The sequence below is a fragment of the Festucalex cinctus genome, unplaced genomic scaffold (assembly GCF_051991245.1).
Source record: "Festucalex cinctus isolate MCC-2025b unplaced genomic scaffold, RoL_Fcin_1.0 HiC_scaffold_435, whole genome shotgun sequence".
Lineage (NCBI taxonomy): Eukaryota > Metazoa > Chordata > Actinopteri > Syngnathiformes > Syngnathidae > Festucalex > Festucalex cinctus.
In genome coordinates this window covers 498-17,511 of record NW_027520679.1, presented here as the reverse complement: position 1 = coordinate 17,511, position 17,014 = coordinate 498, and the positions used below count along the sequence as shown (strand labels likewise).

Sequence of the window (17,014 nt, the reverse complement as noted above, 5' to 3'; positions counted from 1 at the left end):
CCTCCCGTCCAATCAACTGGCCCCCTACTTTCATTAAAAATCTAATTAAAACAGGGTTTTTCATTAGCCTCCTCCCTCTTTTTTTATTCCTTAACGAAGGAACCGAAACTATCGCCACCTCCTGATCATGAGTATGCACATCCAACTTCAACATCAACATTAGTTTTAAATTTGACTTATATTCCATTATCTTCACCTCTGTAGCCCTATATATCACTTGATCAATTCTAGAATTCACCACCTACTATATGCACTCAGACCCTTACGCAAACAAATTTTCTTTATACCTCCTCACATTTCTTATTGCCATAATAATCCTAGTAACCGCTAATAACATTTTCCAGTTATTCATTGGCTGAGAGGGCGTAGGAATAATATCCTTCCTTTTAATCGGATGATGGTACGGCCGAGCGGACGCAAACACAGCAGCCCTCCAAGCAGTGCTTTACAACCGAATCGGCGATCTCGGATTAATTTTATTTATAGCATGAACTGCTATAAACCTTAACTCATGAGAAATACAAAACATCTTTAGCTCCCCCCAAGAAAAAGACTTTACCATCCCCCTTATAGGGTTAATCTTGGCAGCAGCAGGAAAATCCGCCCAATTTGGACTCCACCCATGACTCCCCTCAGCCATAGAAGGCCCCACACCCGTTTCTGCCCTACTGCACTCCAGCACAATAGTTGTTGCAGGAATTTTCCTAATAATCCGTCTAGCCCCCTTAATAGAAAACAACCCCTTTATCCTCACTCTCTGTCTATGTTTAGGCGCACTCACCACCTTATTTAACGCTATTTGCGCCCTCACACAAAACGATATCAAAAAGATCGTAGCATTCTCAACAGCAAGTCAATTAGGGCTAATAATAATTGCCATCGGACTTAATATGCCTCAACTAGCATTTCTCCATATTTGTACTCACGCATTCTTTAAAGCTATACTTTTCCTCTCCTCTGGCTCCATTATCCACAGCCTCAACAACGAACAAGACATCCGCAAAATAGGAGGAACTCACCAACTTATACCTTTCACATCTTCTTGCCTCACATTAGGGAGCCTTGCCTTAATAGGAACCCCTTTTTTAACCGGATTTTTCTCCAAAGATCCTATCATCGAAGCACTCAACACTTCCTACCTCAACGCCTGAGCCCTCGTATTAACACTTCTGGCAACCTCATTCACCGCCATTTACAGCTTTCGTATAATCTATTATGTAACAATGAATCACCCCCGGTTCAACTCTTTATCCCCCATTAATGAAAATGATAACTCACTAATTAAATCCATTAAACGACTCGCCTGAGGAAGTGTAATTGCAGGGCTAATCATTGCATTTAACCTAACTCCAACCAAATCCCCCGTTATAACCATACCCCTTACTCTTAAGCTCGCCGCACTTACAGTTACCTTGACCGGCTTATTAATCGCCCTTGAAATAGCCCTTATTACCTCCAAACAAACATCCTTAAATCCCAAACGCTCTACCCACTCATTCTCCAACATACTCAGATTTTACCCCTTAATTATTCACCTCGCCTCTCCTAAATTATCCCTCATCTTCGGACAAAAAATTGCTCTTAAAACAATTGATTCAATATGACTTAAAAAAACAGGACCAAAATCTATCACCTCACTTAACCTCCCTATAATTACCGCCACAAGTAATACCCAAAAAGGTCTAATTAAGACCTTTTTAATGTTATTTTTACTAACATTAACTCTTACACTATGCATGTTAACCTAACTACTCGTAACGCCCCTCGAGCCAACCCCCGTGTAAGTTCCAACACAACAAACAACGTTAACAAAAGTACCCATGCAGCAGTAACCAATATCCACTCACCCTGCGAGTATATGATCGCAACTCCTGACATATCCCCCCGAAACACAGACAAGCTAGACAACTCACCCACAGGTACTCAAGACTCTTCAAATCACCCCCCTCATAAAAACAGACAAGCTACCCCCACACCTCCTACATAAGACCCACCATAAATTGCCACAGACCAATCCCCAAAACTCTCCGGATATGGCTCTACAGCCAAAGCCGCAGAATAAGCAAAAACTACTAATATCCCTCCCAAATAAATTAGGAATAACACCAAAGACAAAAATGAACCCCCACAAACAACCACAACACCACAACCCATGCCTGATACCACAACCAGCCCTAAAGCAGCAAAATAAGGTGAGGGATTGGAAGCAACTGCTACAAGTCCCAAAACCAGCCCAATTAGTAATAACAGTATTAAATAAGTCATTATTCCCACCAGGATTTTAACCAGGACCAATGGCTTGAAAAACCACCGTTGTAGATCAACTACAGGAACAAATTAATGGCCAGCCTACGCAAAACTCCCCCTCTTATTAACATCGCTAACGATACCATCATTGACCTGCCAACCCCTTCAAATATCTCTGCCTGATGAAACTTCGGCTCCCTTCTAGGCCTGTCTTTAATAGTACAAATTCTGACCGGTCTCTTCCTAGCAATACATTACACTTCAGACATCACCACCGCATTCTCCTCAGTTGCCCACATTTGCCGTAACGTAAATTACGGCTGATTAATTCGAAGCATGCATGCCAACGGCGCATCTTTCTTCTTCATTGCTATCTACCTGCACATTGCCCGAGGCCTTTACTACGGCTCTTATTTAAATAAAAAAACCTGAAATATAGGCGTAATCCTCCTTCTGCTTGTCATAGCCACCGCTTTTGTCGGCTACGTCCTGCCCTGAGGACAAATATCCTTCTGAGGCGCTACCGTAATCACAAACTTAATATCAGCTGTGCCCTATATCGGCAACAATCTTGTCCAGTGGGTTTGAGGAGGGTTTTCTGTTGACAACGCTACTCTTAACCGATTTTTTACATTCCACTTCCTCCTCCCTTTCATCATTGCTGCCGCCACCATAATTCACCTTATATTTCTCCATGAAACGGGCTCTAACAACCCCACAGGACTTAACTCTAACACGGATAAAATCTCGTTCCACCCATATTTCTCCTACAAAGACTTACTAGGCTTTGCTTTATTCCTTCTTACTCTGATTTCCCTCGCCCTTTTCCTCCCTAACCTCCTAGGAGACCCGGATAACTTTACCCCTGCCAACCCCCTCGTTACACCCCCTCATATTAAACCTGAATGATACTTTCTATTCGCTTACGCCATTTTACGCTCCATCCCCAACAAATTGGGGGGAGTACTAGCACTTCTCCTCTCTATCCTTATTCTCCTGGCAGTCCCCATCCTTCACACCTCAAAACAACGAGGACTCACTTTTCGCCCCCTCAGCCAACTCCTATTCTGGGCCCTGACTATAGATATTGTTGTCCTAACCTGAATCGGAGGAATACCTGTAGAACCCCCCTACATTATTATCGGCCAATTAGCCTCCGTAATCTATTTCCTTATTTTCCTTATCTTTACCCCAATAATTGGCCGAACAGAAAACGGCATCATAAAATGAACTTGCACTTGTAGTTCAGAACAGAACGCCGGCGTTGTAAACCGGAAGCGGAGGTTAAATTCCTCCTTTGTGCTCAGAAAAAGGAGGGTTGAACTCCCACTTTTGGCTCCCAAAGCCAAATTTCTGCGTTAAAATATTTTCTGAGTGCATATATGTATATATGCACTCATTTATTTTAACTATATTAAGTAATTTTTCAGGTCATTATATGTATTATAACCATTAATTTATATGAACCATAGAACTAATACACATAGCTAAAAACAGGACATAAACCATATTATGTTTTTGTGTAAATGTCGGAGTAGTACTGGGCAATCGACTAATTACCTCTAATTTCGAGAACCAATGATAGAACAGGACTCAATTAACTAACCAATTAAATAACCGATGCAGTAAGAACCTACCTACCTCTTTATTCCTTAATGCTAATTATTATTGATGGTCAGGAACTTCTATTGTGGGGGTAGCTACCTAAAAGGTGAATTATTCCTGGCATTTGGCTCCTACTTCAGGAACATTGGTTTATATTATTCCTCCCACTTTCATCGACGCTTACATAAGTTAATGGAGGTAATCATACGACTCGTTACCCACCAAGCCGGGCGTTCACTCCACAGGGGCGGTTGGTTCTTTTTTTTTTTTCCTTTCACTTGACATTTCAGAGTGCGCACGGTATTAACTAACACGGTTGAACATTTATCTTGCAGCGCGTAATGTACTGCATGTTGGAAAGACATTACATAAGAACCACATTACTTAATATCAAGAGCATAATGTTACCTTCCACTTTTGATCGTTCTCGGTTGCCCCCACTGTTTTTTGCGTCGTCAAACCCCCCTTACCCCCCTTCAGTCCTGAGTTACTAACACTCCTGCAAACCCCCCGGAAACAGGAAAACCCAGACTGAAACGTTTAACAAATTTTATTTGTTAGCCTTTAAATTTGCACTGGAACAAACAACGAACGAACAACGAACGAACAACGAAACGAACAAATTTACGATCCACCACCACTTGAACAAAGCCAAAGACCTAAAACTGCTAAGCCAGCAACAAACGTCAAACGTTTAGTAAACTATTTGTTCCCCTTTAATTTCCCTGAACAACAAACAAACATTACAAGTATTATACTGCACCACACGAATGATGTTCGATCAACACAAAACATTCTAAAACCTCTTTAGCTGAAAAATTTTTCTCACTAACTTTCTTCTCACAACATAATTCATATATTCTTTTATATTGTACATTTATATTGCTCGCAAGTATATAACATATTGAGGGGCCTCCTATACATACAAAATACACGAAAAGTATTATGTGTGAAACATAAGGGGCTTACAATACATAAAACACATACACAAGCAAAATGTATAAATGTATAAAATGTAAGGAGTTTATAAACATGTAAAATTTGTAGCACACACAAAGCCTGTAAAATGCAAAGAATAAACAATGAACCACATATATTTATAACAAATATGTGTGTGTATATATATGTGTGTGTATCTATTATATGTGCATATCATACAAGAACATATAACCTACCACACACAACACACAGAGGGCCGTAACACATAAGATATGTAACAAACATAATATATTAAATATTAGGGCCATAAACATGTAAAATACATTGTACTTATAAAATATACAAAATATGAAAGGCATAACACACATTAAGCTTATACATGAGATAATAACATACATAATCCCTAACGTACATACCATAAATAGTATATATGCGATACGCCCATAACATGTATGATATCTTAAGGACATGTAATACATGCAACATACACCACATATCTACGTATAATTCCCCCCATCTATCCACTAGTATACAATAAACCATCCTTTCAATATTCACATCTATTCCCCTCACCAATGCAGCCTCAAATTAAATATGCTATTGTAGTTTAAATAAAACATAACACTGAAGATGTTAAAATGAATCTTAAAACATTCCGGAAGCACAAAAACTTAGTCCTGATTTTACCATCACCTCTAGCTAAAATTACACATGCAAGTATCCGCACACCCGTGAGAATGCCCCTAACTTTCTTATTGCAGTTTGGGAGCTGGTATCAGGCACACAATGTAGCCCACAACACCTTGCTCAGCCACACCCCTAAGGGAACTCAGCAGTGATAAACATTAAACCATAAGTGAAAACTTGATTTAATTAAAGCTGACAGGGCCGGTAAAACTCGTGCCAGCCACCGCGGTTATACGAGAGGCCCAAGTTGATAGGTTTCGGCACAAAGGGTGGTTAAGAAATTGAAAACTAAAGTTAAACATCTTCAAAGCCGTTATACGCAAACGAACATATGAAACCCTTTACGAAAGTAACTTTAAACTTTTGACTCCACGAAAGCTATGGAACAAACTGGGATTAGATACCCCATTATGCATAGCCGTAAACATTGATGTATTTTACTCTCACCCGCCAGGGGACTACAAGCATCAGCTTAAAACCCAAAGGACTTGGCGGTGCTTTATACCCATCTAGAGGAGCCTGTTCTAGAACCGATAATCCTCGTTAAACCTCACCCTCTCTCGCCCCATCCGCTTATATACCGCCGTCGTCAGCTTACCCTTCAAAGGACCCAAAGTGAGCAAAACTAGTTTAACTCAAAACGTCAGGTCAAGGTGTAGCACATGAGAGGGAAGAAATGGGCTACATTCGTTAATTTAACGTACAACGAAAAATTTGTTGAAACACAAATATGAAGGAGGATTTAGCAGTAAGAAGGAAATAGAGTGTCCTTCTGAATACGGCACTGAAGCGCGCACACACCGCCCGTCACTCTCCCCTACCCTTATAACCCAAATTAAATAAAACATAAAAACCCATTAAGGGGAGGCAAGTCGTAACATGGTAAGTGTACCGGAAGGTGTACTTGGAATACAGATCATAGCTAAATAGTAAAGCATCTCCCCTACACTGAGAAATTGTCCATGCAAGTTGGACTGATCTGATTACCTAAAAGCTAGCCCACTCCCTCTCTCTAACAATAAATATCAATAAATTTTAATACCCTAACCCCACCCCATAAACCATTTATCCCCCTAAGTATAGGAGATAGAAAAGGAATCAAGAGCTACAAATAAAGTACCGTAAGGGAACGCTGAAAAAGAAGTGAAATAATCCAACAAGTTATTAAAAGCAGAGATACCCCCTCGTACCTTTTGCATCAGGATTTAGCAAGTACCCACCAAGCAAAGCGAACTTAAGTTTGAACCCCCGAAACTAAGTGAGCTACTCCGAGACAGCCTATAGGGCCAACCCATGTCTGTAGCAAAAGACTGGGAAGAACTCCGAGTAGAGGTGACAAGCCAACCGAACTTAGTTATAGCTGGTTGCCTGAGAAATGGATAGAAGTTCAGCCTAATCCCTCCCTAAACCACATACTCACGACTACACGAGAAATTAGAGTTAGTCAAAAGAGGTACAGCCCTTTTGACACAAGATACAACTTCATTCAGGAGGCTAAAGATCATACTAATAAAACCATATGCCTTAGTAGGCCTAAAAGCAGCCACCTTTAAAGAAAGCGTTAAAGCTCAAGCACAACCACTCCCCTTATCCCGATAAAACCTCTTACACCCCTAACTATATCAGGCTATTCCACCACCCCTGGAAACTACAATGCTAATATGAGTAATAAGAGAACTAAAATCTCTCCTTCCACAAGTGTAACTCGGATCGAACCCGCACCGAAAACTAACGGCCCCCAAATCAGAGGGGAATGCAAAACAATAAAACAAGGAAACCCACCAAAACAAGCCCGTTAACCCTACACCGGAGTGCCCTCAAGGAAAGACCAAAAGGAAAAGAAGGAACTCGGCAAACCCACTAAGCCTCGCCTGTTTACCAAAAACATCGCCTCTTGCATAATAAATATAAGAGGTCCCGCCTGCCCTGTGACTATGTTCAACGGCCGCGGTATTTTGACCGTGCAAAGGTAGCACAATCACTTGTCTTTTAAATAGAGACCTGTATGAACGGCACAACGAGGGCTTAACTGTCTCCTTTCCTTTGTCAATGAAATTGATCTCCCCGTGCAGAAGCGGGGATACTAACATAAGACGAGAAGACCCCGTGGAGCTTTAGATAAGCAGCTGATTTGTGTTAATAACCTCCTAATAAAGAATCAAACTAAACAAAACTCTCCTGAATGTCTTCGGTTGGGGCGACCGCGGGGTAAAATAAACCCCCCGTGAAGAATAAAATAACCCTTTTAGCCAAGAGCACCAGCTCTAAGCACCAAAATATTTGGCCATATGATCCGGCAAGCCGATCAACGAACCAAGTTACCCCGGGGATAACAGCGCAATCCTCTTCAAGAGTCCCTATCGACAAGAGGGTTTACGACCTCGATGTTGGATCAGGACATCCTAATGGTGCAGCAGCTATTAAGGGTTCGTTTGTTCAACGATTAAAGTCCTACGCGATCTGAGTTCAGACCGGAGTAATCCAGGTCAGTTTCTATCTATGCTATGTTCTTCTTTTGTACGAAAGGACCAAGAAGAAAGGGCCCCTGTTTTAAATAAGCCCTGCTCTAACCCAATGAAACAACTAAATTAGGTAACAGAGCATACCTATGGATCGAAAATAACGATTGTTGGTGTGGCAGAGTCCGGACAATGCAAAAGGCCTAAGCCCTTTCGACAGAGGTTCAACCCCTCTCCCCAACTATGATAGATACATTACTTACACATATCGCCAACCCCTTAATCTACATTGTACCAATCCTCCTCGCTGTTGCATTTCTAACTTTACTTGAACGCAAAATTCTTGGATACATGCAACTTCGAAAAGGACCCAACATTGTAGGGCCTTACGGCCTATTACAACCAATCGCTGACGGCCTAAAACTCTTTATTAAAGAGCCCGTCCGCCCCTCTACTGCTTCACCCCTCCTCTTCTTAGTCACCCCAATCCTTGCACTCACCTTAGCTCTCACATTATGAGCTCCCCTCCCTATACCCCATCCTGTTGTTAACTTAAACCTGAGTATCCTATTCATTATAGCATTATCCAGCCTGGCTGTGTACTCCATTCTCGGCTCAGGCTGAGCATCAAATTCAAAATACGCACTAATCGGGGCCCTTCGGGCCGTAGCCCAAACTATTTCATATGAAGTTAGCCTTGGTCTGATCCTATTAGCATGCATTATCTTCACCGGTAATTTCACCCTACAAACCTTTAATACAACACAAGAAAGTGTTTGATTAGTAATCCCTGCCTGACCCTTGGCAGCAATATGATACATCTCAACCTTAGCTGAAACAAACCGAGCACCTTTCGACCTAACAGAGGGCGAATCAGAATTAGTCTCCGGGTTTAATGTTGAATATGCAGGAGGTCCATTCGCCCTATTTTTCCTCGCTGAATACGCCAACATCCTACTAATAAATACCTTATCAACCATTCTTTTCCTTGGAGCCTGCCAACCCCTTATCCCCTTTATTAATTTACTAGCCTCCTCCAGCCTAATATTAAAAACAATAATTCTCTCTATGATATTCCTGTGAATTCGAGCATCATACCCCCGATTTCGTTACGACCAATTAATACACCTTATCTGGAAAAATTTTTTACCTCTAACCCTCGCCCTAATTATCTGACACTTATCCCTTCCTACTGCAATAGCAGGATTCCCGCCACAATTATAGGAACTGTGCCCGAATATTAAGGACTACTTTGATAGAGTAATAGACGGAGGTTAAAGTCCTCCCATTTCCTTAGAAAAAGAGGATTCGAACCTCCACTAAAGAGATCAAAACTCTCAGTGCTTCATTACACCACCTTCTAACGGTAAGGTCAGCTAAACAAGCTCTTGGGCCCATACCCCAAAAACGTAGGTTACAACCCTCCCCTCACCAATGAACCCCTACATTCTTTCCACCCTCCTTCTCGGGCTGGGACTAGGTACCACAATCACATTCATAAGTTCCCACTGATTACTAGCATGAATAGGCTTAGAGATTAACACACTAGCCATCATCCCTTTAATAGCACAACACCATCACCCCCGCTCAGTAGAAACCTCAACCAAATACTTTCTCACTCAAGCCACTGCAGCAGCCGTAATTCTTTTTGCCAGTTCAATGAATGCCTGGTTTACAGGACAGTGGACTATTAACGAAATCTCCCACCCCTTACCATTAACACTTATTACCTTAGCACTCGCACTAAAAGTAGGTCTAGCCCCTCTCCACACCTGATTGCCTGAAGTCCTCCAAGGACTTGACTTAACCACCGGCCTAATCCTATCAACTTGACAAAAACTTGCCCCCTTCGCCCTACTAATACAAATGTCCTCACAAAACTCATTTATCCTCTCCACCATAGCAATCCTCTCTACACTAATCGGGGGCTGAGGCGGTTTAAACCAAAACCAACTCCGAAAAATCCTGGCCTACTCATCCATTGCCCACCTCGGATGGATAGTACTAATCCTTCAATACTCCCCCTCCCTAACACTAATCGCCTTACTAACATATATCCTAATAACATCCGCAGTCTTCTCCTTATTTAATATTAACAATTCAACCTCTATCAACACACTTACTACCTCTTGATTCAAATTCCCAACCTTAACAGCCCTAACCCCCCTAATTATACTATCCCTAGGGGGCCTACCCCCACTAACAGGCTTCGGCCCAAAATGATTAATCCTTCAAGAATTAACAAAACAAGATTTAATACCCCTTGCAACCATCATAGCCTTATCTACCCTCTTAAGCCTTTACTTCTACCTTCGTTTATCATATGCAATAACACTTACAATATCTCCTAATAATACCCTAAACCTCGCCCCTTGGCGTTTTCAAACCACCTACTCCACACTTCCTTTGAGCATCACACTTATTTCATCAATTACACTTCTACCCTTACTCCCTACTATAGCCGCCCTAATACTAAGACATAAAGGTTTAAGTTAACATTTAAACTAAGGGCCTTCAAAGCCCTAAACAGAAGTGAAAATCTCCTAACCTTTGCTAAGACCTGCAAGACACTAACTCACATCTTCTGCATGCAAAACAGACACTTTAATTAAGCTAAAACCTTATCTAGAAAGGTAGGCCTCGATCCTACAAATTCTTAGTTAACAGCTAAGCGCTCAAACCAGTGAGCATCTTTCTACTTTCCCCCGCCTTTAAAAAGGCGAAGGCGGGGGAAAGCCCCGGCAAACGTTAATTCGCTACTCAAGATTTGCAATCTAATATGTCGTACACCTCAGGGCCTGATAAGAAAGGGACTCAAACCCCTGTATGTGGGTTTACAATCCACCGCTTACTCAGCCATCCTATCTGTGGCAATCCCTCGCTGATTCTTCTCAACGAATCACAAAGATATCGGCACCCTCTACTTAGTATTCGGCGCATGAGCCGGCATGGTGGGCACCGCCCTAAGCCTCCTCATTCGGGCAGAACTTAGCCAACCCGGCGCTTTACTGGGTGATGACCAGATCTACAACGTAATTGTAACAGCCCACGCATTCGTAATAATCTTTTTTATAGTAATACCCCTTATGATCGGAGGCTTCGGCAACTGATTAGTACCCTTAATAATTGGGGCCCCAGATATAGCCTTTCCTCGAATAAATAATATGAGCTTCTGACTCCTTCCTCCATCCTTCCTTCTCCTGCTAGCCTCCTCAGCAGTGGAAATAGGAGCAGGGACGGGCTGAACAGTGTACCCCCCTTTAGCCGCCAACCTCGCCCACGCAGGGACATCAGTAGATCTAACCATCTTCTCCCTCCACTTAGCTGGTGTTTCCTCTATTCTGGGGGCGATCAACTTTATCACCACCGCCATCAACATAAAGCCCCTGTCCGTCTCACAATACCAAACACCTTTATTTGTTTGAGCAGTATTAGTCACTGCCGTACTACTCTTGCTCTCCCTGCCAGTTCTAGCGGCTGCAATCACCATACTTCTTACAGATCGTAATCTTAACACCACATTTTTTGACCCCGCAGGAGGAGGAGACCCAATCCTTTACCAACATTTATTTTGATTCTTCGGCCACCCCGAGGTCTATATTCTAATCCTCCCAGGGTTTGGAATAATCTCCCACATCGTAGCTTATTATTCAGCAAAAAAAGAACCTTTTGGCTACATAGGCATAATTTGGGCAATAATAGCAATTGGACTTTTAGGTTTTATTGTATGAGCACACCATATATTTACAGTAGGCATAGACGTGGATACTCGAGCATACTTCACTTCCGCCACAATAATTATTGCCATCCCCACCGGGGTTAAAGTTTTTAGCTGACTAGCTACTCTCCACGGAAGTGTAATCAAATGAGACACTCCCTTATTATGGGCTCTTGGCTTTATTTTCCTATTTACAGTCGGAGGCCTAACAGGGATTGTGCTAGCTAACTCCTCCCTTGATATTATCCTTCATGACACATACTACGTAGTAGCCCACTTCCATTACGTCTTATCCATAGGCGCTGTATTTGCTATTATAGCAGGATTTGTTTATTGATTCCCCTTATTCACCGGATTTACTCTTCACAGTACATGAACCAAAATCCATTTCGGCGTAATATTCGTAGGCGTAAACCTGACATTCTTTCCTCAACATTTCCTAGGGCTAGCCGGGATGCCCCGCCGATACTCAGATTACCCGGATGCCTTTACACTATGAAACACTGTCTCCTCAATTGGCTCTTTAATTTCTTTAATCGCCGTTATTATGTTCCTCTTTATCATCTGAGAAGCATTTGCCTCTAAGCGAGAAGTCTTATCTGTTGAAATAACTACCACTAACGTAGAATGAATCCACGGCTGCCCTCCTCCCTACCATACATTTGAAGAGCCTGTTCATACCCAGACACAACACACTTAACCAGAAAAGAGGGAATCGAACCCCCGTAAAACGGTTTCAAGCCGCTCACATCACCACTCTGCCATTTTCTTCCTCATAAGATATTAGTAAAATATTACACTGCCTTGTCAAGACAGAATTGTAAGTTAAACTCTTACATATCTTAATGGCCCGACCTCTCCAATTAGGCTTTCAAGATGCAACATCCCCTACAATAGAAGAACTACTTCACTTTCACGACCACGCCATAACAACTGTTTTTCTTATCAGCGCCCTAGTACTCTACATTATCGCAGTAGTAATCTCTGCAAAACTAACAAACAAATTATTATTAGACTCCCAGGTTATAGAAATTCTTTGAACTATCCTCCCCTCACTTATCCTAATTATTATCGCCCTGCCTTCTCTACGAATTCTTTACTTTATAGAAGAAATTAATACCCCCCACCTCACTATCAAAACGGTGGGGCATCAATGGTACTGGTCATACGAATATACGGATTATGAAGACCTCGAATTTGACTCCTATATAACTCCAATAGAAGAACTCACTCCAGGTCAATTCCGTTTACTAGAATCTGACTACCACATAGTCGTCCCATTACAATCCCCAATTCGCATACTAGTCAGTGCAGCTGATGTCCTTCACGCTTGAACCCTGCCCTCCTTTGGGGTTAAAGTAGACGCTGTCCCAGGCCGACTAAATCAAATAACCTTCATCCCTTACTGACCTGGTGTTTACTATGGACAATGCTCCGAAATTTGTGGGGCCTACCACAGCTTTATACCAATTGTAGTTGAAGTAGTCCCCTTAGAAGACTTTGAACTCTGATCTTCCACCTCCTCCGATTAGACCCGCTAAGAAGCTAAAGAGGGCAATAGCATTAGCCTTTTAAGCTAAAGATTGGTGACTCCCTACCACCCCTAGCGACATGCCCCAACTAGACCCGTCCCCTTGACTCGGAATCATACTATTTACATGATTAGTTTTTACAACACTTATGCTCCCTAAAGTAATATCTTACAAAGTTCCTAATGAACCCCTCTCTCTAAACTTCACAACTTTAGACACCCCCTCTGCAACCTGACAATGGCATTAGGCTTATTTAACCAATTTTCAAGCCCCTCACTGTATGGTGCCCCCCTAATCGCATTAGCCATTATATTCCCTTCAATTCTTATTTTATCTTACTCCCCCCGCTGAATAAATAACCCCCTTCTTACTCTACAAACCTGATTTATTAATTTAACCACCCACCAACTCTTTTTACCACTTAAAACCTCATCCCATAAATGAGCCCTTATATTCACATCCTTAATCACCTTCCTTATTTTAATAAATACAACAGGCTTAATCCCCTACACCTTTACCCCTACTACTCAGCTATCACTAACTTTAAGCCTTGCAGTTCCTGCCTGATTAATAACAGTAATCACAGGTGCACGCCATAACCCCAGCCATTCATTAGCTCACCTTCTTCCCGAAGGAACCCCAACTCTCTTGATCCCAGCCTTAATTATTATTGAGTCTATTAGCCTCTTAATTCGCCCTATCGCCCTCGCCGTCCGTATCGCCGCTAACCTAACAGCCGGTCATTTACTGATACACCTTATCTCCTCCGCAGCCATAATTTTACTTCCCATGAACATTATACTCACCGCCTCAACAATTATTCTGCTCTTAGCCCTAACCCTCCTTGAAATAGCTGTCGCCATACTCCAAGCTTATGTCTTCGTGCTCTTACTTACCCTATACCTACAAGAAAACACATAATGGCCCATCAAACACATGCATTCCACATAGTTGACCCAAGCCCTTGGCCCCTTACAGGAGCAATTGGTGCTTTACTTATAACATCTGGCTTAGCCATCTGATTCCACTTCAACACCTCCACACTAATAATACTAAGCCTAATTATCCTTCTACTAACAACACTCCAATGATGACGTGATATTATTCGAGAAGGGACTTTTCAAGGCCTCCACTCACCTATCGTTCAAAAAGGTTTACGCTACGGAATAATTCTATTTATTGCATCAGAAGTATTTTTCTTCCTTGGGTTCTTCTGAGCCTTTTATCACTCCAGTCTAACCCCCACCCCCGAACTAGGTGAATACTGACCACCCTTGGGGATCCTACCCTTAGACCCATTTGAAGTCCCCCTCCTCAACACAGCCGTTTTATTAGCCTCTGGAGTAACAGTAACCTCCGCACACCACAGCATTATAAAAAATAAACGTAAACAAGCAACCAATGCCCTCACCCTAACAATTATTCTGGGCTTTTTCTTCACCTTCCTCCAAGCCATAGAATATTACGAAGCTCCTTTCTCAATTAGTGAAGGCGTTTATGGAACTACTTTTTTTGTAGCAACAGGATTCCACGGACTACACGTAATTATTGGATCTACATTCCTAACAGTATGCCTTCTACGACAAATTCGCCATCACTTCACATCCGAACACCATTTTGGATTCGAAGCTGCTGCCTGATACTGACATTTTGTAGATGTTGTCTGACTATTCCTTTATGCCTCAATTTATTGATGAGGATCATATCTTTTTAGTACAAACAGTATGAATGACTTCCAATCATTCGATTTTGGTTAAAGTCCAAAAAAAGATAATGAACCTATTTACCGCTATTCTAACAATCACCTTAACACTCTCCCTTATCTTAATTATTGTAGCATTTTGAATCCCTCAAATAAGCCCAGACCTGGAAAAATTATCCCCTTATGAATGCGGGTTCAACCCCCTTGGTTCAGCCCGATCCCCATTCTCACTCCGCTTTTTCCTAGTGGCCATCCTCTTCTTACTTTTTGATTTAGAAATCGCACTTTTACTACCCCTCCCTTGAAGCACCCAACTGGCATCCCCTACCTCCACACTTATTTGAGCATCAACAGTTCTCATTCTTCTTACTCTTGGCCTGATGTATGAATGAGCCCAAGGCGGCCTCGAATGAGCTGAATAGGTAATTAGTTGTAGGTATAAACATTTGATTTCGGCTCAAAAGAACGTGGTTTAACTCCACGATTGCCTAATGACACCCACACATTTCGCCTTTTCAACAAGCTTTATCCTCGGCCTAATAGGACTAACATTCCATCGAACCCATTTATTATCCGCACTCCTCTGCCTAGAAGGAATAATACTTTCCCTGTATATGGCTCTCTCATTATGAACCTTACAATTAAGTTCCATTAATTTTTCCCCCTCGCCAATATTACTCCTCGCTTTCTCAGCCTGTGAAGCAAGCGCAGGGCTTGCCCTTCTTGTAGCTACCTCCCGAACCCACGGAACCGATCGCCTTCAAGCCCTTAATATCTTACAATGTTAAAGATCCTAATCCCTACAATCATACTAATCCCCACAACCTGACTCACCCCTCCCAAATGAATACAAACATCAACTCTAACCCACAGCCTTATTATTTCACTAACCACCCTCCAATGAGTGAAATGACCATCAGAAACTGGATGATCCTCCCTTAACACAACTTTAGCCACTGACCCACTATCCACCCCCCTACTAATCCTCTCTTGCTGACTTCTACCATTAATGATCTTGTCGGGATTAATCCACACAGGATTGAACCCAACCAAACTAACCCAACTCGGACTAACCACCTCTGGATTAACCCCAGCTGGACTGATTCCGTCCGAGCTCTGCCACACCAAAAAAACCCGGCTCAAGTTGGTCCACCCCGGACCAGCTCAAGCTGGGTTTATATCGTCCGGACTCTGCCACACAACCACATACCTCATTAACCAACAACGCACATACATCACCCTACTTATTACATTACAAATTCTTCTAATCTTGGCCTTTAGCGCCACTGAATTAATTATGTTTTATGTCGCATTTGAAGCCACACTAATCCCTACTCTTTTTATTATTACTCGTTGGGGAAACCAAGCAGAACGCCTAAACGCAGGCACATATTTTTTATTTTACACACTCATAGGATCCTTACCACTACTAGTTGCCCTTTTATTATTACAAAACAACATTGGAACCCTCTCTCTCTTAACAATCCAATACCACAGCCCCACCAACCTCTTATCATACGGGTCTAAATTATGATGAGCCGGATGCCTCCTGGCCTTTTTAGTAAAAATGCCTCTCTACGGTGTCCACCTTTGACTCCCCAAAGCCCACGTAGAAGCACCAATCGCAGGCTCCATAGTTCTAGCTGCAGTACTCTTAAAATTGGGGGGATATGGTATAATGCGCTTAATAAGTACCTTAGAACCCCTCACCAAAGAACTTTCCTATCCATTTATGATCCTCGCTTTATGAGGAATTATTATGACAGCCTCAAACTGCCTACGACAAACTGACCTAAAATGCCTCATCGCATACTCATCAGTAAGCCATATAGGCCTAGTAGTAGCAGGAATCCTCATTCAATCCCCTTGGGGATATTCTGGGGCACTAATTTTAATAATCGCCCACGGTTTAACTTCCTCAGCCTTATTCTGCCTAGCTAACACCAATTATGAACGAACCCACAGCCGTGAACTTACACTCGCCCGAGGTTTGCAAATAATTCTCCCATTAATAACTATCTGATGATTTATTGCCAGCTTAGCCAATCTTGCCTTACCCCCCTTACCCAACCTTGTAGGAGAATTAGCAATTATCTCTTCCACATTTAATTGATCACCTTTTACT

General features: G+C 42.2%; 2 protein-coding genes, 1 non-coding gene and 2 pseudogenes across 3 annotated transcripts; 4 read left to right on the top strand and 1 right to left on the bottom strand.

Annotated features, from left to right (window-relative positions):
- Nucleotides 1-1,127: 1,127 nt before the first annotated feature.
- On the bottom strand, nucleotides 1,128-5,466 carry LOC144011853 (NADH-ubiquinone oxidoreductase chain 6-like). The gene is given in 1 exon segment (XM_077511700.1): nucleotides 1,128-5,466. A coding segment is annotated over 1 exon segment (540 nt). The 5' UTR covers nucleotides 2,266-5,466; the 3' UTR covers nucleotides 1,128-1,725.
- A 139-nt stretch (nucleotides 5,467-5,605) lies between these two features.
- Nucleotides 5,606-6,393, top strand: LOC144011854 (18S ribosomal RNA). The gene has a single exon (XR_013282063.1). It is a non-coding gene; the product is annotated as an 18S ribosomal RNA (ribosomal RNA).
- A 2,978-nt stretch (nucleotides 6,394-9,371) lies between these two features.
- On the top strand, nucleotides 9,372-12,434 carry LOC144011850 (NADH-ubiquinone oxidoreductase chain 2 pseudogene; annotated as a pseudogene).
- A 990-nt stretch (nucleotides 12,435-13,424) lies between these two features.
- On the top strand, nucleotides 13,425-14,892 carry LOC144011851 (ATP synthase F(0) complex subunit a-like). Its single transcript, XM_077511699.1, is given in 1 exon segment — nucleotides 13,425-14,892. A coding segment is annotated over 1 exon segment (684 nt). The 3' UTR covers nucleotides 14,109-14,892.
- Nucleotides 14,893-15,040: 148 nt separating this feature from the next.
- LOC144011849 (NADH-ubiquinone oxidoreductase chain 4 pseudogene) lies at nucleotides 15,041-16,591 on the top strand (annotated as a pseudogene).
- The last annotated feature ends 423 nt before the right edge of the window (nucleotides 16,592-17,014 follow it).